At 50.8% G+C, this 22,350-nt stretch overlaps 8 protein-coding genes across 8 annotated transcripts; 6 read left to right on the top strand and 2 right to left on the bottom strand.

Annotated features, from left to right (window-relative positions):
• Positions 1-1,352: 1,352 nt before the first annotated feature.
• On the bottom strand, positions 1,353-4,143 carry IAR55_006071 (OPT family small oligopeptide transporter; the record flags this gene model as incomplete). Its single annotated transcript, XM_066949158.1, has 4 exons — positions 1,353-1,565; positions 1,614-3,424; positions 3,478-3,914; positions 3,977-4,143. 4 exons carry the CDS (start codon positions 4,141-4,143, stop codon positions 1,353-1,355), a joined length of 2,628 nt encoding a protein of 875 aa, XP_066800166.1.
• Positions 4,144-4,793: 650 nt separating this feature from the next.
• IAR55_006070 (uncharacterized protein) lies at positions 4,794-7,508 on the top strand (the record flags this gene model as incomplete). Its single annotated transcript, XM_066949157.1, has 12 exons — positions 4,794-4,924; positions 4,978-5,067; positions 5,125-5,488; positions 5,552-6,024; positions 6,072-6,153; positions 6,198-6,215; positions 6,279-6,300; positions 6,363-6,368; positions 6,425-6,614; positions 6,661-6,916; positions 6,963-7,008; positions 7,261-7,508. 12 exons carry the CDS (start codon positions 4,794-4,796, stop codon positions 7,506-7,508), a joined length of 1,926 nt encoding a protein of 641 aa, XP_066800165.1.
• Positions 7,509-7,573: 65 nt separating this feature from the next.
• Positions 7,574-9,301, bottom strand: IAR55_006069 (uncharacterized protein; the record flags this gene model as incomplete). Its single annotated transcript, XM_066949156.1, has 1 exon — positions 7,574-9,301. The coding sequence occupies one exon, from the start codon at positions 9,299-9,301 to the stop codon at positions 7,574-7,576; it is 1,728 nt and encodes a 575-aa protein (XP_066800164.1).
• A 379-nt stretch (positions 9,302-9,680) lies between these two features.
• On the top strand, positions 9,681-11,577 carry IAR55_006068 (uncharacterized protein; the record flags this gene model as incomplete). The annotated part of the gene is made up of 6 exons (XM_066949155.1): positions 9,681-10,277; positions 10,325-10,581; positions 10,695-10,769; positions 10,817-10,993; positions 11,036-11,277; positions 11,330-11,577. 6 exons carry the CDS (start codon positions 9,681-9,683, stop codon positions 11,575-11,577), a joined length of 1,596 nt encoding a protein of 531 aa, XP_066800163.1.
• Positions 11,578-12,358: 781 nt separating this feature from the next.
• On the top strand, positions 12,359-14,807 carry IAR55_006067 (uncharacterized protein; the record flags this gene model as incomplete). Its single annotated transcript, XM_066949154.1, has 6 exons — positions 12,359-12,476; positions 12,548-12,711; positions 12,765-12,814; positions 12,878-13,074; positions 13,134-13,216; positions 13,293-14,807. 6 exons carry the CDS (start codon positions 12,359-12,361, stop codon positions 14,805-14,807), a joined length of 2,127 nt encoding a protein of 708 aa, XP_066800162.1.
• A 460-nt stretch (positions 14,808-15,267) lies between these two features.
• IAR55_006066 (uncharacterized protein) lies at positions 15,268-16,438 on the top strand (the record flags this gene model as incomplete). The annotated part of the gene is made up of 9 exons (XM_066949153.1): positions 15,268-15,375; positions 15,434-15,614; positions 15,659-15,770; positions 15,821-15,838; positions 15,896-15,946; positions 16,013-16,027; positions 16,093-16,238; positions 16,295-16,316; positions 16,366-16,438. The coding sequence occupies 9 exons, from the start codon at positions 15,268-15,270 to the stop codon at positions 16,436-16,438; spliced, it is 726 nt and encodes a 241-aa protein (XP_066800161.1).
• Positions 16,439-16,645: 207 nt separating this feature from the next.
• Positions 16,646-19,969, top strand: IAR55_006065 (uncharacterized protein; the record flags this gene model as incomplete). The annotated part of the gene is made up of 2 exons (XM_066949152.1): positions 16,646-18,902; positions 19,053-19,969. 2 exons carry the CDS (start codon positions 16,646-16,648, stop codon positions 19,967-19,969), a joined length of 3,174 nt encoding a protein of 1,057 aa, XP_066800160.1.
• A 245-nt stretch (positions 19,970-20,214) lies between these two features.
• IAR55_006064 (uncharacterized protein) lies at positions 20,215-22,007 on the top strand (the record flags this gene model as incomplete). Its single annotated transcript, XM_066949151.1, has 6 exons — positions 20,215-20,246; positions 20,322-20,527; positions 20,589-20,880; positions 20,933-21,565; positions 21,647-21,751; positions 21,812-22,007. The coding sequence occupies 6 exons, from the start codon at positions 20,215-20,217 to the stop codon at positions 22,005-22,007; spliced, it is 1,464 nt and encodes a 487-aa protein (XP_066800159.1).
• Positions 22,008-22,350: the final 343 nt, after the last annotated feature.

Below are 22,350 nucleotides of genomic sequence, written 5' to 3'. Positions count from 1 at the left end.
TGAGCAAGGTACTAGGTATGACTTTCAATCGAGAAATCGCTAGAGAAAGACTAGAACAACGAGAACTAAGACCATGTACCTATATATCTCCACTGATCCATCCGCCAGGATGCGTAGAACATCGATCAACTTCCTCCTGTTTCTATCGTTCACCTGCAGCCCCCTTTAACTCGGTCTTCGGCGAGTATATCGAGTTGTGCTCGAAGATATCGAAGAAGTCGAAGATATCAAGAGGGTTTACGTAATAATGGCTTATTCGTGGTCGTGGCGGAATGGCCGTCATGACAACTTGGCTGTCTTTCGTTCAAAGACCCTCAGGTTAGTACACCAAACGACACTCTAGGCGCTTCCTGGCAAACTTCACAAAAGATCTGCAAATCGATCTCTTTTAGTAGACTGAACGACGGGACACACCGTTGGTTGGCGTAGCCCCCTGACACCTGGCAATGCCCCTCCTCCTCCTCCCAATCTCGGTAGCACCGATGGAATACCTTTGTGGAAGTGATATTATACCTCTGTGGAGGAATGCTACAACAGATCTTCAAGCTAGATACAAAGTGATAGCCATTCATCAACTACTGGAAACTCAACAGTGCACTTGTCGCTGATTGGTGCAGCTCCCTTTTTCAGCGCCTATTTCGGAGGTACATGGTTTACCTTTTGAAATAAGTCGTTTAGAAGATATCGCTGCGCAGCGTACATGCACAAAGCATGATATCCTGACCAAAGATGCCGGGACAATTGTCTCAGCTGCAGAATTCGTATATCAAAGTAAAAGGGGTAGACGAGCATTACTGTAGTCGTACTCTCGGTATAAATCGGATGTAGACAAATACAGTCGTCAATAGGCGCAGGCCCTGTTTCACAAATGAAGTCTCGACACCCACGCCCAATCCAGTGATAGGATACTTTCCGAAGTCTCGACGAGTCGGAAGATCTTCAAACTCAGCGATCAAGTATTGCTTACGGGCATTCAGTATCATAACAATCGGTTGTCTGATCAGACTAGTCACAGGGGAGAAGGTGGCTTTGTTTGAGCACGATCGACTCTTATCGCAATGCATGGCGGAGACGTATTCAGAAATCGCATTGACATAACTCGACCATATAGCACTCATACTGTAAACGGAAGCAGAGCCACTACCAACGCATATACACTGTTCTACAACTCTCGTTACTACTCCTGTAGGAACTCTCAAAGCTATCTCGTTCATCGCCCATTGACTTCACCCGGTACACCCCTTCGTTCCTTTCCTCCACAATGGCAGAGAGACATCGCTCTTCCAGGTCAAATCTCTTGCGCTAGCTCACCGAGCTCCTCTCACCTCTTTCTTGCTCTTCGTGCTTTCAACTTAGCTGTAGCTACCTGGTGCAGGTCCAAAATAACCGACATCGGGAACAGGAAGCCTTGGACAGCCCCCGGCACCTTCGCATCCCAATCCCACGACGTTGTTCCCCCACCAGTCAATCGAGAGACCGCCCTTGGGTAGCTCGAGAGCGAAGAAGATGAACAATCCGGCGATGGCGATACCGCATGAAAATGCGGCGCTGATGACATAGTTCCACTGTGGAAAGTCAGCGCGATGCCCGGATCCTTGAAGGAAGGAACTTACCTTTGCCCAGAATGCAAGATAGTGCTTGCGCAGGTACTGGAAGGAAAAGAGGTTGAGATAGAGGTTTCCAATGAAGTAAGCCAAATTGTATGGTGTAGCAGTGGTGACTGGTCCCATGATGAAGGCGACGGGATGAACGCTTCGAAGGAATTTGGATCTGGGGAATTTCCGACGAAGAGCCCAGTATACGCCGACAGCGACGAAGCCGAGAGGAAAGCCGAGGAGCATCATGTTGTATTGCTGTCCTGGACCGAACAGCTTTTTGGGGCTGATGACACCCCAGAAAATAGTGGCGGAATAGAAACTCGTCTGGTAAGGACAGGTGAAACGGAATGATGCGTCCTCAGTACAAACATCGCTGATGCCCATAATGAAGTTGTATTCGAGGGAGGAAATGATGGCGTAAACAAAGGTGGCGGCGATCTGAGCCCAGAAGGTGATCCGAGGAGGTATCTTGGCGTAATGCGCCAATTTGAGGTCGCCGACAAAGGAGAGTGCTTGCCAGGAGGAGAGGTACGCCCAGCATTTGAAGTATATGAAACTGTTGACGTGCCCAGCGTTGATGACACCGCCGATGATGTCTGCCAGAATGTTCAGCGCAACTGGAATACCCGTGACCGATTGAATGATGCCGATGGGGAGGATCAGAACAGCGGGCATGATCAGGCCGTAAAACAGCGCACCGACCGTGGCATTCGTAGGGTACCCGGCAACAGCAGCGCATCCGAAGGCAATGGGAAGGATGAGAAGGAGGAGATAATGCCACTCAGGGACTTCCCTATACACTTTCATGAGTCGGTAGTGGATGTCTTCTTCGAGATTGTCTTCCTCCTCATCGTGCTTGAAGAAGCTTCGATACACTCCCTTGAAGCCGCGTGCAATATCCTTGCGGTGGAACAGGAACACATACGAGAATGCTGCTGTGTATGATGCGAATGCCCACATATTATAGACGATGTAGCCTGCACCGAAGAAGGGCTTACTGTAAGCTTGATATAATCCTTCGTCGAGGGCGCCTTTGGAATTGAGAATCGCCGTGACATTGTAACTGCCCCCAGTATTGTCGAAGGTGCCGTTCGAATTGATGGGGAGATAACCAGTGTTCCAGGTATTGGTATACCACACTGCGAGGATGATACAGGCGGCAACCAAGAGGCCGGCGACCTGATTGACGACAGAGTATGTGGGCAGATATAATCCCGACCCACCGCTCAGATTATAGTCGAACGTGGGCCACGGATTGAGCCCCATTCCGCCATAGATCCCAGTCACAGCTGTGAGATTGACGTTGTCCGGTGCAATCCATGTCATCCATGAGAAAGCCGACAGCGCCTGGAAGATGAAGCCCGGGAACATGTAATAGCAGAACATAACGATCATGCCGACGAGGAAAATCTTCTCTCTCGAGGCCTTGTATGTTCGGTTGAAGGGACCCTTGACAGGCTCATTGATGCCGGAGTGGAAGGCCTTGACCAGCGCGACTGTACTCAATGAGCCCGGCCATATAGCTGAAGACGGATAGACTAGGAATCGTCTGAGCAGACCAGCCATTCCGTAGCCGAATAGGTTGACTGCCAAGGAGATGAGAATCTGATAGCCACGCTCGAACGCGAAAGGCATATTGAAGTACTGAGTCATGGCCTGGACGGGAACGATGTAGAAGGTATACGGGGCAGTGAAAGTGAGGTTCGCCATGATCGATATGAGCATGTGTTCTTTGCGGTTGAAAGGACCAGGGTTGAGACTGTGCTCTCCGAAGAAACGGAACCGCCAGTCAGGAAGCACCCGAGCAAAGAAAGTGCCGATGGGGTCTGTCATCGGTGTCAGTTTCTGCTCACGACCACAGCTTTCGAAGGGTACTTACATGCGGCGAGCTGCGCAACATTTGTACCAATGGAGATACTGGGATTTCGAAAGGCGAACAGAGTATCGATGAAGGTACCGATAGCGCAGAAGATTATACCGATGAACCATGCCCTGATCGTTGATACTGGCATTGTAGGGTCATCGGTAGGATCAACATTGACTCGGACTTCAACGTAGGGCGAGTTTTCGGTCGCCAGGACCGCTTCGAGTTTCATAGCTCGGATGACCTTGGGATACATATCCGGATTCGCGGCGATGCTCGGATCCTCCAGAAAATCGTTGATCTCGTGGAGGAGATCGCTTGGGAAGTTTTGATCGTCTCGGTGCATTTCCGCCAGCTGCTTGAGAATAACGACGGCTCTCTCAATGGACATCACTTCGATGGAGGCTTCCAATCGCGCGAGTTCTTCCTCGTTGGTCCCGATCTCGAGAACACTGCGGTACGTTGGTTTTCAGATCAAGCGGTGATTCGTTGAACCTATGAGAGCAAGACTCACGCTTCTGCCTTCTTCTCGAAACCATTGTGATCGACCTCGAGCACGTGTGTATTTGTGATCGCAGCATCTTTTGTCCCTTTGCTATCGTCGACATCGGCGTCATGAAGATTCTTCTCGTCCTCCAAGTAAGTCGCAGGAGCCGCTCTTATACTGTCGGAGTCGCTCATGGTGCTGGAAAGCTGCTTGAGACCTGAGGGAGAAAGTCATCGTCCACGAGTCAATTCCTCCGACCTATTAAGTGCCACCCAAGAGATAAGTGGCCACCTTGCAACAGTCGTGGATCGGAGAAGCGAAACCCGGACAAACCCGTACGCAGCGAGGGAAACCGGGTCTGCCGATGTGTGACCGGCAGAGAACTACATGGAGCGCACACCCACGAGGGTCACCAAGGAGCCAACTGGGAGGTCACCCACTCGGCCGTGATCCCTCGTCTTCCTCGCAATGGCAGGCACGATGTGACAGGTATGCGGAGTGTGAACAGAAGAAGAGTGGTGAACAAGGATAGGTTTCCATCATTCCCGGGTTAGCGTCATTTCACGGAAAAAAAGGGCGTTAGATAGCGGGATCTGTTTATTAACAGGTTCCATGACTAAGGATTTCATGACAATGCATGCTCTTATCTCTGAGGGAAACGATGCCGAGTCAGGCAACGTGGGCTCACTCCAGGTCTTCAGAGTCACAGGATGCCTGCGCTCCACCCCGGCTGATCACACCGAAAGATAGGAGACACCGCCAGATGGACGGCATACCCGATCAACACATCCCGCTAAATCCAGCGAACAAATCCTTGCGTATCCATTGCTTTGCAGGCTTCGTCATGAGCTCCGCGGAAGATGATCGCCGTGGGTCTATGCCTCCCGCTGCCGACAACTTGGAACCGTTGGGTGCGAAGAAGCGACGACGCAATGTCGATCACGTCACAAAAGCTTGCGATTCTTGCAGGACCAAGTGAGTCAAGTCATTTACATCGTATGGGAATCAGTCCGACTGAGACCGACCAGGAAAACGAGATGCGATGGCGTTGTGCCAATCTGTGGACCTTGTTCCAGAAAGGGAATCGAATGCACCAGCGTGAAGACCGATGGAAGGAAGTCAGTCGATATATACTGCATACTCTCGCTATCCAGTCCGTTGGCTGATTGACTTAGAAAACGTGGTGGCAACGGGAACATCCGAGAAAAGCTCGATGACTTGATGAGCTTGTTACGTGCTACTCAGCCCGCAGCGTTAGCGACAGTCACAATACCCATCCTATCGCCAGAGGCTACGGGAAGCAATCCTGCATCTGAGAATGTGGTGGCCCTGCCGACATCGCCCAGTTCTCATCCTCCAATATGCACCGCAAATTCCCAGACCATCCATTCGACTTCTTCTGCACCCGAAGAAGAGCTTTTTTCCAACTACTCAGTAGCGGCCTCCGGGGACGCAGCCGCATCGAACGAAAGCCTTTCTCCGTATCGTACCGAAGCACTGGCGCTCCGTCCGACCATCTTTAGCAATGATCGTTTGAAGGTAAGACACAGCCACGAATGTAGCTCATGTTGCAAGCGTGCTGGCACTAGCTCTCATATGCAGTATGGACCTACGTCCTTTTGGTCGTACGCACCGGACGCCAGCCAAGGTACCCTTACCCCTCAGAGCGAGAAGGTCGATCTCCGACCAGGCGAATGGGTCGACTGGGCCCAACATCTGCCTCATGGTCTCAACATAACCAAGAACATACACGATGCCGCGCTGAACAGGTTCGGTGCTTACTATGCCCCATGGTGTATGGCAGTAGACATGCCTGCGTTTTTACGGGACCTGGAGGCCTGCAACCTGGTTTCTGCCACGCCAACCTCGTCCCCAACGGCTAAACGCACCTCTTCTTACTCGCCCTTGCTCCACAACTGTGCGTTACTTCTCGGACTGCATTTCAGCCGCGAGATATGGCCCGATCTCGCCACGACGATGAGTGCTATGCTACCACAGCACTGCTCAAGCATGGTGACCAACGAGACAGACGATCCGAACTTGAGCACACCCAGAGCTCTCGCTCTCTATGCTGCGTGCGTCACTACGATTTGAAAGCAGTCGTATGCTAACTGGTCAACAGGTGTTTGAACTTGAGAACGGATAAATCAGCTCACAATATCGGTTACATACATTTTGGAATGGCCTTTGCCTGTGTCCAGGCGGTATGTCCTTTTTCTGGCGAAAGATCTGGCTGACCTTTGTCCAGCTGGGGGTAAACTTGAAGGTCGGTCAATTTCGACTTCCGTTGACTAATCAGATTAAAAACATCAATCAATCATGACTACAGTGTGATCACCTTGTCGACGCGGGTCAGATAACGGCCGAAGATCGTGTAATTCGCAGTGCTGGTTACTGGACACTCTTTCAACAGGATCTGGTAAGCGTACCGGAGGCGATATGAGGCTGACAAGGAGCTCCGGGCAATCTGTGCAGGTCGACCTTGTATGACAAACAGTCACTCAGACATTCCCTTGCCGTCTATCGAGACGGCTACCGACGATGAGACATGGCCTTACGTTGGTCCGGGTAATCCTATCAATGGCGCGAAATCCATGCGTTCAACGGTCTTCCACTGGTCTGCTAGATTAGCATGCATTTTGCGACAAGTGGTAGACATTGCCTTGTGAGGGTCCTGGAGTTTATCAGACGCCTATGCTGACAGTGACAAGATCCACCGACAATGAGTACGTTGACCGTGACTCTCGAGTTGAGGGGCTACTCGCGAAGCTCGAGTCCTGGTACAGGGACCAACCGTTCCGACAACCGAAATCTCATCCGGTCCCCCATATCCTCATGATGCATATGGTGTATCATCTCACGGTGATCTATCTACTCCGGCCGTATTTCAGGGCGGCCTTGAGTATTGACCCGTCTCCGGCTCAAAGATGTGAGCAGGCTGCAGACGCAATCACAGAGCTTCTCACTGTAAGTGGCGATTTCATGCCCCGGTCATAGGCTGACCCCCTCTAAGGTTTTCGACGGGACACACGGTCTGCGCAACAGTGTAGCTAGCATCAGTAAGTTCTTCAGACATATCGACGCTGAGTGACAGTCCCCGTGATATTCGCCAATGCAACGATTCGACTTTTGGTCCTCGTTTCGAGTCCGACCTGGTCTGTTAGCTATAGTCATAATCTTCGGAGCTTAGACGAATGTGTGAGTGCCCGAGTTCGGTCAAAAAGACGATGCTGAGACAGAGAACGTAAGGTCCATTCCATGAACACGATATGTAAGTCTAATTCATCCATGATATTGGCTGACTGTAACAGCCTATACGTGGATTGAAGCCCGCCGTGCGTTCGAAATAATCAAATTTCTCAGGAGCGAATGGTTGCCATTCTCGCCCCCGGCTGCAGAAGAGAGCTTGACGTCTCAGGCGAATGTCGGTATCAACACGGCTGGCGAAGCGTGGGGTTACGATGAGTTTGTAGAGATGCTTCAAGATTGCTTATCCAGGGATGGCGTGTATGGCGCCTCGACTCTAAATCTGCCACAGACCTGTGATATACGTTCATGATCTACATGCACTGTGTAATACATCGTCCTGTCCTGTAACCTTGAATCCTTTTGGAGCACCTTATCCTACAGAATCCCGTGTTCCTCCTCGGGATAAGGACCATTCCCGCCGTTCTCAATGAATGCGCCGATGTGTCGTTCCAACACCGGAAGAGGGACGGAGCCGGTCTCTAAGACCGCATCGTGAAAGGCGCGAATGTTGAATCTGTCGCCGAGGGCTTCCTCGGCCTTCTTCCGACACTTCAAGATCGACAGCTCGCCAAGATAGTAGGCAAGCGACTGCCCTGGCCAGGCGATGTAGCGATCAATCTCAGTCTCGATTTCGTGGTCGGAGAGGGCAGTGTTATCGTGCAAGTACTTCTGCGCCTGCTCGCGTGACCATCCCAGAGAGTGAATGCCTGTGTCGACCACCAATCGCGCAGCTCGCCATGCTTGGTAGCTCAGCATGCCGAAGATATCGTATGGAGTATGATAGATCCCCATCTCCGTGCCAAGATGCTCGCAGTATAGCGCCCATCCTTCACCGTAAGCAGAGATATAGGCTTTGCGGAAAGGTGGAAGATCCTTCTGTTCGAGCACTAGAGGCATCTGGAAAGCATGTCCGGGGGCCGCCTCGTGGAGAGTCAAGGCGGGAAGTGAATATAAGCCTCGTGATGGTAGGTCGTATGTGTTGACAAGATACACTCCCGGTCCACCCCTACCCGAAGTGTAGAAAGGGGCTTCATCATCGGGCACTGGAACGATCGCAAATCGGCGACGAGGAAGATGACCGAAGTACCTATCTGCCACGCCATCGAACTGCTTCGCAATCCATGCAGCCTCTTTGAGAAGTTGCTCGGGCGTCTTGGCGTAGAATTGTGGATCGGTACGGAGGAAGGTCAGGAAGCTCTGGAAGCTGCCTTTGAAGCCGGAATCTTTGATGGTGTCCAGCATCTGGGAATGAATGCGCGCAATCTCATCCACTCCAATCTTGTGAATCGCTTCGGGTCTCAAATCCTCTGTGGTGAACTCTTTGATCTTCGCCATGTAGTAGGCTTTACCGTCCGGCATGCGTTCAGCAGCCAAATCCTCGCGAGTGTTGGGCAGATATTCCTCGCGGAAGAACGACAACAGCGTACGGTAAGTTGGCAAGACCGACTCTCGAATGACTTTGGCGCCTTGTGATCGGAGATCAGCTTGCTCGGCCAGAGGAATGGTGGCCGGCATGCTAACGAAAGGTTTGTAGTAGATCGTGTCTTCGGCTGTCTTAGCGTCTGTGACCGAGACAATGGAGCTATCCCGTCCTTCGAGGGTGATTCTCGACGGTGTGAAACCTCGTTTCATTCCGGATCGCATATTGTCCATCTGTTCACCGAAGTAGCGCGGGACCTCCTTCAAGTTGGCAATGTAGTGTACAAAATCGTCTCGACGCTCGAAAGTCTGACGAGCTGTCCCGGCATGAGAGGACCAGAAAGCGGTATCGGCATTGAGTGGTTTCTCATAGTCTTTGAATCTCTGCTGATTGACGAACACTTCGATCTGGGCTCGGTATACGTCGTAATTCACTTGCTCTTTGGAGGACAGCGTTGTGGGATCGATCTTGTCGAGTTGTCGGAGCACGTCGTTCCAGTAGCTGAGCCGCTTCTGTTGGCTCTTCTCATCTACTTGTGGGAGATGGCCCTGGATACCCCCCTCATCCTCCCCGTCTTCCAAACGTTGAGCCTGACGCCACGCCCATTCTTTCTCGTAGATTGCTTTGAAACGAGCATCGATTGCGGCGGGATCTGTGGACTTTCGGCTGGACAATGACAACATTGATGCAGCGCTCACCAAGTAAGACGTCATGTTGGCGATGCTTACTCGTAGCTCTGAGGGCTGTGTGGAAGGGAGGAGGGTTGGCTAATGATTGAATGATGCATATCACACTGATTGGCTGTAAACTATCTACCTATTGATCTCATCGGCCACATGCGATCGAGAGCGGACCTGCCGGCTTTTCCGGATATCCGGGTTTCCATCATCCTCTCTGTATCATCTACATCTCCCTATCTATCTCCTCAAGCGATGCTTTTCGACTCGAGCGATGGGCTCAGTGGTCGACGATTATTGCTACGACGACGACGACCAACTGATTTATGGCTTTGCGAGCATTCTCTAGGATCAGTGCATCATCCAGCGGGAGTCCATCGACACGATGTTCCGACCTTATCATTTCTGTAGACTCTTATCTGAATCTGGACGGCAGTCGGCAGGGAAGGGCATCAGACCTTATCGGTGGACGGGCTACGCGTTTGCTTCGATGTCCCTCGCAGGAGTAGCCCTCACGACGATCGATAGCCCCATACAACGGGAGAAGCCCGTAGACTCGTTTGGTGTCTCTCAAGCGTCCACTCTGCAACTGCTTCGGTCTTATCTCGTCTGGTCTGTGCTTGGTCTACCAAGCTTAGTAGACTCCTCCAACAGCATACTAGACTTCCTACTCCATAGTCGGATACCTCTCGTACCCACCATAACAGAAGCAGTTGTCAGGGCGACCTTCTTCGCCCAATTCATCCCCGGAGAGACCGCATTGGAGTGCCTTCCAGCTATGGAAGCACTGAGGCGTAACAACATAGGCTCAGCACTCAATTATTCGGCCGAGGCTGATGTGGACGTCAATGCGGATGAGCTGGATGTTGAAAGCAGACGGTTTCGAGAGATAGAACGAGCACTAGATGTGCAAGGGGAATTTGAGCAACGGATGCAGGCAGAGGGCTGGGCGCCAGGGAGCTCTGCTTTCGCGGTGAAAGTGGTGAGTAGAAGTGTAGAGCTGTGGGACGTATGATTGACTTTTCGCAGAGCGGTCTCATCGATCACGACGTGATGGAGCGTGCGTCGAGCGTTCTCAATCAGAGACATGCGTCGAACACCGCTCGTATAGGGGCCCAAGTCCCGAACCCCGGTTTCCCATCAGAGGACGATATTCAAATCATCGCTCCGATCACGGCGGGCGAGAAACGCGCGAATGAGACCGGTCTGACGAGTGAGGATCTACGTCAGCTGCAACTGCTATGGCACAGATTGGACTCTATAGCTGAGCGTGCGAGACGTAATGGGTAAGCTCATCAAAAGGTGATTGCACTGACAGATTTTGCAGCGTGCGGGTTATCCTAGATGCCGAGGAGACTTGGCTCAATCCAGCGATCGATAGCTACACCCTCCTTCTCAGCATGAAATACAATCGCCCCGCGCCAAGCGCATCAACGGAGAAGGGTACAGTCAGCTGGAAGGGACCTGTAATATAGTGAGCCTGGCACGAGATCATCTTGAACCCAGCTGAAACCAGAATAGCGGGACATATCAGTCGTATCTCATGCGACAACCCAAGTTCCTGCAAGCAGCGATCCAGCACGCGGAAGCCAATGGCTACGCTTTAGGGTTGAAGGTGGTCCGAGGAGGCTACATTGTTAAAGAGCGCGCGGTAGCCGAGAAAGCTGGAAAGCCAGGCAACGGAGCGGTTTGGGCCAAGTGAGCGTGTTGATTAAGTGCGATACTGACGACGCTTCTTAGTAAAACACTCACAGACGCCTCCTACAACGGTACCGTGGAGACGGTACTGGAGACTTTGAAGTCACAGCTTGCTCGTGAAACGGCTTCGCCCCTCGCTGTCGTTTTCGGCACACACAATGCGGACTCGGTGAAGATCATTATAGAAACGTTAGAGGCGAAGGGTCTAGCATCTCGAACGTCCAATGGCACTCTGAGGCTGAGGAAGAATGTCGAAGGTCGAGTGAATGTAGCTCAGCTTTATGGTAAGTGCTGCAAAGACGGCATCAATCTAACGTAGTCCAGGAATGCGAGAAGACCTGTCGGACATCATTCGCGCCTCTTTCGAGCCCAGTAGATCAGCAATGTCAATGTGTTTCATCGCCTACGGGACTTTGCGAGAGGTTGGTTCACATCAAAGAGATACGCTGATCCATCAGACAATGCCTTTCCTCAGCAGAAGAGCGATCGAGAACAAGTCCATCATGAGTGGTCCATCAGGGGCGGCCGCCGAGCGGCGGCGAGTCGGCTCGGCATTGAGACAGCGTTTCAGTTTGGGATGGTAGTACAGGTGACGAAAAAGCCATGGTACTCCACTATGACATTGGTATCGGGTATGCCGGAAAGACGGCGAGGTATATGCAGTACATCCAGAATTTCCAGGTTTCTGACGGTTCTCTGACGTCTCGGCATGACACCAAACGCTCAGCAAAGGTTAGAATGACGGAACGATGCCTCACAGGACCGATGAGATTCCTGACCTCCGAATCTCTGGCTTGTCCGCCGTCCCTTTGAGTGGCGGATTGCATGCACTCGCAGAATTTGATGCATTCCGGCCACGCCGATCAACGGACGCCCTTCCGTATCAAGCACGTCAGACCGACGTCGCTCAAGGTTACACATTCTGACCGACGTTTCCGACTTTGTTGAGAGCTTCGGACGCATCTTCTGGCCTAGCAGTGTACTTCGTCTAAATGTGGCTCTCTTGATCAATTTCTGGACACAAGAAGGAGCACTTAGGATGTCAATTCCGAACTATTGTCTGATAGGCGGAGAAGCCCAGCTCCTGGCGGTACTCAAGTTGGATATCACAGCATGGTACTATTGCTTTGAAGCCTGCGTCTGGTGGGGCTGTTCACATCAGCGTTCTCCACGAAGTCGACTGCCGACGCACTCATTCATTTCGGGTTTGACAACCCCGCAATCCCGTAGACGATCGCATTTGTTTGTTTTCCATGGTCTGCCCCGACGAGCGTCATATACCGGAGAGTATGGTCGATCGGGTCAGCCGAGAAAGCAACACCTCGTTCACCTCGTCACAGCTTGTCATCTAGGCGGTCTCGTACCATGGGAAACCTTTTGTCTTCGCCGAGCGAGGTCGCTCCGACCCTCGTCCAGGAAGTCGATCGAAATTTCTCGCGACCTTACGAGCGCCCTCATCCCCAGGAAAGCTTTGTGCAGACCGGTGAGCTCAGGCTGCTCAACATGCACTTTGGAATCGAAGTTTGCTGACAAGAGCACTGATATGGTGTCCAGTTATCGACCCAAACTCATTTTACGGCAAAATCAGATCGCTGTACTCCGAGCGGGTGCTGAAGACTCAGCTCGATCAGCTCCGAAAACAGGGCAGCTATCACGCTTTTAAGCTCGGATGGCATCCAAAGTATGACATTGGCAAGCTTAACGGCGCCAAATGTACAGTGAATGGATTGTTCTTAGGGGTATGAGGATCTGGGTTGACAGTCGTTGTCAGATTACTGGCACTCCACCAACCCTGTTCTGGGACTCTGACGTTGGCAAATGGTATGTCCGCGGTCAAGTCTCATGTCATAGGCGGTACTTGCTGAAGTCGGAATACGGCTTCAGGATCGAAGCTGCATGCTATTTCTTGAACTCGCCTGACGGCAAACAGTCGTCTCACGCCTCTGAATTCGTGTCCGCTATCGATGAGTTGGTGAACATGATCGTCAAGGCACAGCAGCCTGACGGATACCTCGGCACCTACTTCACGGTTGTCGACAAGGCGGGAAGATTGAAGAATTTGAGAGATATGCATGAGATGTGTGAGTATACGGTGATGATGTGTAAGATGTCCTTCCTGGATGCTGACAATGGCTTGCAGACAATTGTGGTCACTTGCTCGAGGCGGCGCTTGCACACCATCGTTACACCGGCAGCCGCAAATTCCTAACTGTCATGCTCAAGGTGAATCTCGAAGATCCTGTTATGATCTGAGAGAGGCTTCACATGAGTCTTCGGCTAATCAGAGCAACCTTCACAGTACATTGACCTTCTGATGACGACTTTCGGACCAGCAGCGAACCAGCTGCATGGATACCCCGGTCATCCAGAACTGGAGCTGGCAGTGTTACGCTTGTATAGCGAAACCAAAGATCCTCGACACTATGCATTTGGACGATACCTTCTGGGAGCTCGTGGCCAGCGGGAGCCTGACCTGGGTTGCCGACCTTTCTTCGTGTGGGAGGCTGAGCGACGCAAGGATACCTATTACCACCCTACTATGGACTCAATTGATGACGGACGATATCACCAATGGCATGCGCCGTTGCGCGAGCAGGACGCTATTCTTGGTCACTCGGTTCGAGCATTGTATCTGGTCACAGCTGCTGCAGATATCGATGGTCCATTCCTGGAGGATGCCAGACGCCTATGGACGGATTGCGTCGACAAGAAGATGTATCCCACCGGTGGCGTGGGAAGTGTCCCGAATATCGAAGGTTTCTCTGAAATTCCCCACTTCCTCCCGAATGGTGGCGACGAAGGAGGATGTTACGCAGAGACCTGCGCTAGCATCGCTTGCATGATGGTCAGCGAGCGGCTTCTCAGTCATGAAATCAGCGCGAAAGCACGCAATGTGCTCGAATTGTGCTTGTTGAACACGGTCCTTGGCGGGGCGAGCCTTGATGGGAGCAAATTCTACTACGGCAATCCCCTCGCTACGTACGGCGATCAAGTGGCGGATCGACACGACTGGTTCGATGTATGTTGCTGTCCCCCTAATCTCACGCGGACTATGGGCTTGCTAGGCGGTTATATGTGGTCGGCGAAGACAAGCAGTAAGAGGATCGATCTGGACGTGTTCCTTTACATGTCGGCGACAAGACGGATACCCCTTCCCAACGGTGGGACGGCTGCTGTTAAGATGACGAGCGAGATGCCTTGGGAGGGTCGAACCGCACTCCAGCTCACTGCTCCATCCGACTACGAGTGGTGTATCAGAATACCTAAACCAGACTACGCAGTCGGCTTTGACATCAAGGACGCCGTCTCGGGCCATCGTCATGACATCGAGGGCTTCGCCTGCCTTATCTTACCGGCCAGAAGCACAATCTCAGTTTCCTTCAGTATGCCAGTCCGTCTGCTATCTCCCCATCCGGCCACCCACCAAGACAGCCTAGCAGTAGCTCGCGGACCGATTGTCTACACTGCTGAGACATACGACAATCCCCAGCTAGAAAGTCGATACCCCCATTTCGCTGATATCGGTCTACACGAGGGCACGACTTTCGACGAAGTGCCGATGGAGATCCAGGGGATCCCTTTGATCGGACTGGTCTCTCACAATGCGGTGTACTCGCTTCGACACGACGGCAAGACCGAGATTGGGTCGATGAGAGTAGTGAACGGATCGAGTTTGAAGGCAAAGCGGTGGGTAGAAGAGGAAGATCGTTTGAGACTGGTACCATTCTTTGCGCGGTCTAATAGGGGTCCCCCTGGGAGGATTAGGACGATGTTCAATCGAGTCGCTAGCAGTGACGCAGAGCGTTCAATTTGATGTACACAAATTTCATATTGAGTTCAATTACAAGATGATTGGGATTACGATGTCAAGATAACAGCGCAACGGTAAAAGGCTCGCTTCTCGTCATGACACGGAAACAGCAGCATGCTCATGAGTGTCGCCTTGACGTGACATCGCATGAGTGTTGACGTGACATCGAGGTAGAGCTCTCAGCATCTGCAGCTTTTGAACCTCTGTGCAACGCCTGATGCGACGAGTGAAATTGACATTCAGTGCAGCTAAAATGCCCAATAGAAATACAATGTCAAATATGGTACCGTACTTGAGGATAAAGGTGTGATTTCTGCTGGCTTGTTATAACTCTCCAGTCGTAGATACATTGCGCTCCTTTGTCACAGACTCACAAAGCGTTTGTGGATGACTCAACCAACATATAAATTTCCTCCACTTGAATTTATACACCACATGTTTGGAACTATCATCCAGGTACAAGATGTATGGTTTGTGTTGTGCCCTGCTCATGGCAATTGCCAGTCATAGAGTTTTGGCCATTGACATGGGCTACTATAACCCAGTGCTCCTGAATGGGAGTATGATGACAGTAAGCTTGCTGCCAGTGACACCCTTCCAACCACAGTCTACAAGCTTACAATGTCCAGGATTCCCACGAACCTGTCAATGTGATCATATCCAACAGGTCAGATCCCAGGGTGATGGTGGAAAGCATCATTGGTGGTGGTCTTTACAATTACCTTGCTGGGGCTGGATTTGGAGGGGAGTGTTTTGGTCTTCATATGGGTGGATTACAGTCAATTGACCTTGGAGATGGAACAGGGACTCGTAAGCCTCTTGTCACTTGAGCCATAAGCTGACTTGTACACCAGAGATTCAAAAAAACATTCTGAGATACCAATATTTCCATGACCCATATTTGGGAACATGCCTGGAGTCAATCTATGGTGGAAATCATGTGAGGGTTTTCAAGCAAGAAACTAGGTGAGCCCTGAAGCTCTGAAAGTGAGGAGGAATGACTCAGAAATATGAAGTGGAGCATACTTCCTGGCGTAAGTGTACTACCGCAAAAGCAGCAAGGTTTGATTATACTGACAATGATTTGCAAGCACTTCTGCAGAGCAAGACAGCACTACTCATCATAATCTTGGATGGGATGCGTAAGTTTTGGCGGCCTCTTTTGGTGTGAATCATCAAGGGATGTCCACTGATTATATAATAAACAGGTATGATATTGGAAGGTATGCCAGAGATTACCGTTATTTGTTTTCACCATGATGTATGAGAATGCTAACAAAACATTTAGAAACTATTTCATAGGTAATAGTACAAATGTGACTATCCCAGAAGAGTTGACGACACATTCCACATTTTCTGGACATATTGAACAAAACAAGTGGAGATACATGACAAACATCACCTTTGTTGATGGTCTACTTGACACAAATAGATGTAAGTACATTCACTACAATTGGACTGATTGGCTCTGAACAAGATATGACTCTTAGCACTCTGGAATCACTTTGCACAGTGAGTCTAAACAATGCCTTATATTCTCATAGCCTAATGTAGCATCCAGGGTCCAAGAAGTTGGTGAAGAGGTGTCAGATGGGCTGGTTGCCATACTTGAAATACATGTGGATAAGCTTTGACATGGTGTGGATCAATGTTATGGCTGGACTGATATGTTTCTGATGCATGTAGTTGACAATGGTTCCATCATGTTTCCCTTTGTATAGCACTTACAAAGGACTTTGTGAAAGGACAACAACAGCAGTGAACAGTGAAATTAAGGTCATAGACATTTGATTGACATTGTTGCACTTCATCTGTATCCCAATCAAGCAGACAACTGAAGGATGGATGCCTTCCCCATCTATGATGATAGTGCCATGGACTATGGTCCTGATGAAACATACCAATACACAGAGGGATATCAGCAACCACCATCATACTTTGACACCACCCCTCCCCCTGTATATCTTGAAGAGACACCTCCACCAATATACACTGGAGAAGCATCATTTGAAGGTGTTGACATTGAAGATGTCTGGCTTGAACCAGAAGATGATTTGGATGAATATCCGGAAATGTGGATTCCCTATTCAGCCCCACCTCAACGGTCACCTGCTGCATCCCAAAATGGTAATCAACAGGTTGTCATTGCTCCACCAGCCAATTTCTACCCTCCCCCATCTGACATTAGGCAACATTACTGTGACCTTCATCCTGAAGATTGCCTAGGTGGAAGGGGACCATTAGCAAGAAATTCAACAGAGAGAAGTGACAGCAGCATAAATGATGATCTGGGGAGAAGTACAGCTTTGAGTCATGTTGACCTGTCAGGCTGCGGACTGGCACTGTTGCTGTTGTTGCTGATACTCCTTGGGCTCAATGCTGGATGGTCAGGGGACAGTTCAAAGAAGAACATTGATAGTGCAGGTGGCAAAGGGGCAGGGAGCAGTACCAAAAATGTACAAAAAGCAAGAGGGGATCAGTCAGCAGGAGATGCAGATAGGAGGAATCACAATAAAGTCAATGGCAAGGGCAGCTCAGATAAGAATGGCAAGGGCACACCTGAAGAAGGGGAAACTCAAAAGCCAAGAAGTTTAAGGCCAGCAGTAGACACCGACGGACAAGGCACTCAAAAGGAAAGGGCTAATGAGAGGAACAGAAGGGACAGACATGGGAAAAATTCAAATTTAGTGAAGGACAAGCTACAGAAGACAGGTGATCCATCTGACAACTCAAACCACCACAATGATGCACCAACTCCACAAACAAATGCCCGAAGTGATGGAAGGTCTAACAGAAACAATGAAAATTCAAAAGATAGCAGAATGCCAAGTACCTTGCAGACACCTGAACCAAGAAGTGACAGGAATGGCAGTGGAAATGGAGATGCAGATAGAGCACAAAGGCGAGCAGAAAATGAGAAAAGGGACAAAGAAAGGAGTGAGAGGCGGCAGAGACAAAAAGATGCGGCGGCAGCCAATCCAAAGGACAGCAATCAAAGGAACCAGGAGGGTAGAGATCCACACAGATCCCAGACACCTGGGAAAGGTAGGAACCAGGAGAGTACAAGCAACCCAGGCAGACCAAATCCAAGCAGATCACAAACTCCTGGCCCTGAGACTCAAAGGGAAAATAGGAACAGAGGGAGAAACAGTAATGATAATGACATACACAGGTCACATCATCATCACTCAGATGATAGAAGACAAGAAAGTGATGGGAAGAACACAAAGCCTAGCAAGGCAGTTCAACCACCCCCAGGCAGTAACCGCCATGACCAGAACGGTGACAGAAACTCACAAGATAAAACTCCCCGCAACACCAACAGATTGCATAGACACAGTGAGGAAGGAAATAGAGGAAAAGATTCAACAACAGTGCAAGGGGTTCCATCAGGTGGTAATCACAGCAGGGACAGAACAGATCTGGGACAACACCAAAAGGAGTCAACAAAAGACAGAGCAAGAAGGCATGCACGAGAAGCTAGTGCAGAAAGGGATCGCAGACGTCAGGAAGAGAGAGCACAACAGGGTCAAGCATCAGCCCCACCAGGAGAAACACCAGAGGATAGGAAGCGACGGCACAGACAAGAATCTAATGATAAGGGAGATGCACAGAGAAGGGAGGGAAGAGTACAGCAGGGTATTCCGTCAGGTCCCCAGGGAGAGACCTCAGAGGATAGGGCAAGAAGACTGTCACAGGAAGCCAATGAAAGACATGATAAAGAGCGGAGGAATGGAAGGGGTGAATTGGGTGTTCCAAATGCAACTCTGGGGAGAGATGAAGGTCCAAATGATTCTTCACCTCATTCTGGAGAAACACCAGAGCAAAGGACAGCAAGGAAGCAGCGGGAAAAGGAAGCAAGAAAGAGGACACAGCAAGGACAACAGGAGAGGAAATCATCAGGCGCCACTCCGGGAGAGGCACCACAAGGGTCTACCGGTGACACAAATAGACGGAGCAGTGATACAAGTCAAGGAGGTAATGGTGGGAATCAGAAGAAGTCAACTATTCCTGGGGAGGCAAACGAGGATGCAAAACATTCTTGGGGTGGTCCTATGCTCCTTCTGGGGCTCTTGATCCTTGCCCTCCTTGCTCTGGGTGGGTCTGGTCATATGTCTCTAGTCAATGGTGTACCAACCATGTTGAGCAGCAGAAGACCAGCTGTCTTTTGAGGGACTGGCCAACCCCTGCTTGTCAGCAGCCGGCCATTGCTGGGTGGAAGTGGTGTATCCCTACTTGGGGGTGCAGCAGGTAACAAACCATTTGGTGGTCTGTTCAGTGGACGTCCCACAACAACAGTGGTCTCTGAGTCCAGTCAACCAATCATTGGTCAACATCCCCCCCTGCTTGTCTCCAGTCCAGAAACCAACACAAAGCCACCCCATTGGGTTGTCAATCCACGATCTGAACCAAAAGCAGAGATCCACATCAACAATGTCAACTCACAAGGCAATGGGAACCCCAATGTGGTGGACTCAGTTCCTGGCAGTCCTCCAGTGGCGGTCATTGAAAGCCCATCCTTCATAGAGGTTGTTGCAAGCTCACCCCCTGTTGAGGTTGTTGTGGAAGAACCAATTGCAGAGACATCTCCTCCGCTAGTAAGGACAGAAGAACCATTGAAAAGTGTGGAAGAGAAAGTATGGGAACCGATCAACTTCAATTTCACGGGACCAACTGATCCAGATCGTGTCTGGAATATGCTCCTTGCATTACTTGTTCTGATCCTGCCACTCCTCATTGACTGGATCATGGATTATCCAGAGAGAAGATACACTATGCCAGAATACCACCCGCCGGCCATCCAGATGATCATCCTTGGTGTGATCCTCCTGATTGGTCTGCTCAATGCAGATTGGCACTATGGATTGTCAGCCACCATAGCGCCATATGCAGAAGTGTCAGTATCAGGAGTCCAAAGTGGATTGACTCCGGTCATTGTGACTGCAGTTGAGACTGGTGAGAGCTTGTTATGGGGTTTGGAGGATGTGTTATTTGGCGAGGGGCGGATATTCCTGGGTATGGGTTTGGCGGTACTGGGTGTCGTATTATTGGCTCAACGGGAACCAATGCTGGATGTTCCCCAGACAGATTATGCTTCTGGGACCGTGCAAGCTATCTATATTTTGGGTGCAGCGGTGATAGGTATGTTCTTATGGAACGCCTAGTGAAATCCGAGCATCTGTAAGTTGCGATGCCATCCCAGCATTACTCGGTGTTCTGGCTAAAGATAAGACATGGACAGGTGAAAACGGATGAAACGCCCGAATGCCCGGCCCGGATGCCCGTTCTGATATCGCATCTCGAGTTCCTTCGACTCCGTCTCCAGTGGTCCCGCTTCCTCAACGCCCAAAGTGTTCATCATCTTTCACCATGCCACTGTCATGCCCTCCCCGTTGACTTCGCTGTCAGGATGTCGAAACCGAAAGTGCTCTTCTTGACCTGGTGAGTGCGGACCTAGCCAGGTCAATCCGACTTGTATGTAGACTGACTCTTACTGTTCTCGACCTCGACTCGTAGCCCCGAGCGCGGTCAATCAAACGTCCATCTCAGTGTACTCGATTGGCTCGTCCGCGAACACAAGGATGAGGTAGAACTTCATCTAGGCTCCTTTGAGTCGATGCGACCCCTCGTCAAGGGCGATTGCACATTTCATCCAATCACGGGCAAGGGGCTCGCGGACTACGAAAAGCGGTCAGACAGCGACGAGGACTCGAGCCATAGCAGTCAGTTTCTCTGGTGTGTCTTCATCGTTGGCTGCCGGCGCTCATAGTGTCACTGCTGCAGTGAATCTTGGAATGGTCAGTCAACCTCCTGGAATGATCGGTTGCCTCAGAGCTTTCACCGCTATCTTCTCTGTCATGCACCCCGAGAGTCCCCAAGACTATCTTGACACTGCGAGGGATATTGAGCGACTCCTGGCGGAACTCAATCCAACATTGGTGGCGATCGACAGTCTTCTAGACGCGGCTAAAGATGCTCTGATTGCGTCAAAGCGGCCGTTCGTCGTCCTTAGTCCCAACACCATTAGAGAAGTTGGCGCTGCCGTTCAAGGCTTGGCGACTTTCAAGTGGGCAGCGTGAGTGTCTTCCAAACAGTTTCCAGATCTATGGAACTGATCCAGACCATAGGTGTGGAACTGGCTATACCTTTCCTGTGGCTTGGTATCTTTATCCAATCAACGTCTTCTGCACTCTATTCCCTCTTATCTGGTTGACTTTCTTCGATCGACGATCGAAAGCGCTGGTCAAAGCTCGTAACGCTGCTGGATATCCGGGGCCGCTCCCCATGTTCATCCATCCCCTCGAATTCGATACTTGCAATAAAGTGCTTTGTATGTCTACGCCCGAGGTCGAGATTCCCGCCGTCTTTCCGAACTCCATCGCTTGTTGTGGACCCATCTTGCACGATTACAAGCCTTTCGAGCAGGTCGACCACAAGCTGCGCTCAACCCTCCTACCTGCGGGGGCGTCGGAGAACTCTGTGGTGTTTATCTCCCTTGGCTCGCACTTCAAGGCTACAAAGAGGTATGCAGAGACTATGCTCGCGGCCATACGAGTACTCCTGGATAAACGAAAGGACGTCCAGGTCATCTGGAAATTGAGGAAATGGGGAGACTACGAGCTTCAGGGAATTGAAGAGGTCAAGGACAGACTCATCATCGTCGACTGGGTCCAGATGGATCAACTGTCTTTGCTCGAAAGCGGTCTGATCGGTTGCTATGTCCACCACGGAGGAAGTAATTCTTACCACGAAGCTCTCGCGTAAGTCCCGGGATCACGTTACATCCTGTACATCCTCCGTCGGTATGATGGAGACACTGGTTGACGGACGGTGTATGGCAGTATGGGTGTGCCTCAAATTGTTATGCCTGCTTGGCTCGACTGCTACGACTTTGCGAACCGAGCTGAACATTTCGGGATTGGACTATGGGGTAACAAAAGGTCCGCGTAAGTACCTAAACCCATCTCGCCGCTCAAACGGTTCAGAGCTCACAGTGGTTGCTGTAGCCCAGGGAACTCCCTGCCAGAGTTTACCGAGGCCCTTCTTGCGGTCATGGGAAGGCAGAAGGACGATTCCCAAGCTATCCGATACCGTGAGCGAGCCAGGGAGATTAGCGCTATTGTGACCAAAGATCATCAGTCCTCTGGTGGTCAAGTAGCGGCTGCTTGCATCTGGGACGAGATGAAGGCTGTACTCGGTTAGACTTATAGAGTCACATAGAGCCTAGAGTGTTGGTGATTGAAGCGATATTTGTGATAGCGAGATGAAGGCCGGATGAGATTGTTCACGCATGAACGAAACGATTGTTATGTCATCAAGAGGTGGCCATTGCGATCCTGGAGAGAAGCCTAAAGATTGATGCTTGGCCCAAGTCTCCCCTCGCTGTCCCATCGACTTCGTGCTTGTGACCTGACACTTGAGATGTTGCGAGTCACAGCGATATTCTACCTGAACAGCAGGAGCCGGCGAAAGGAGATGGCACCAACAACGGCTGCATTACGTAATATTACTGTGAACACGAGGGGCGCGTCTCGTCCTTGCACCT

The sequence above is a fragment of the Kwoniella newhampshirensis genome, chromosome 13, assembly GCF_039105145.1.
Source record: "Kwoniella newhampshirensis strain CBS 13917 chromosome 13, whole genome shotgun sequence".
In the NCBI taxonomy this organism is placed as follows: Eukaryota; Fungi; Basidiomycota; class Tremellomycetes; order Tremellales; family Cryptococcaceae; genus Kwoniella; species Kwoniella newhampshirensis.
Note: the sequence above shows the minus strand (reverse complement) of the source record. Positions and strands in the feature narration are given on the sequence as shown.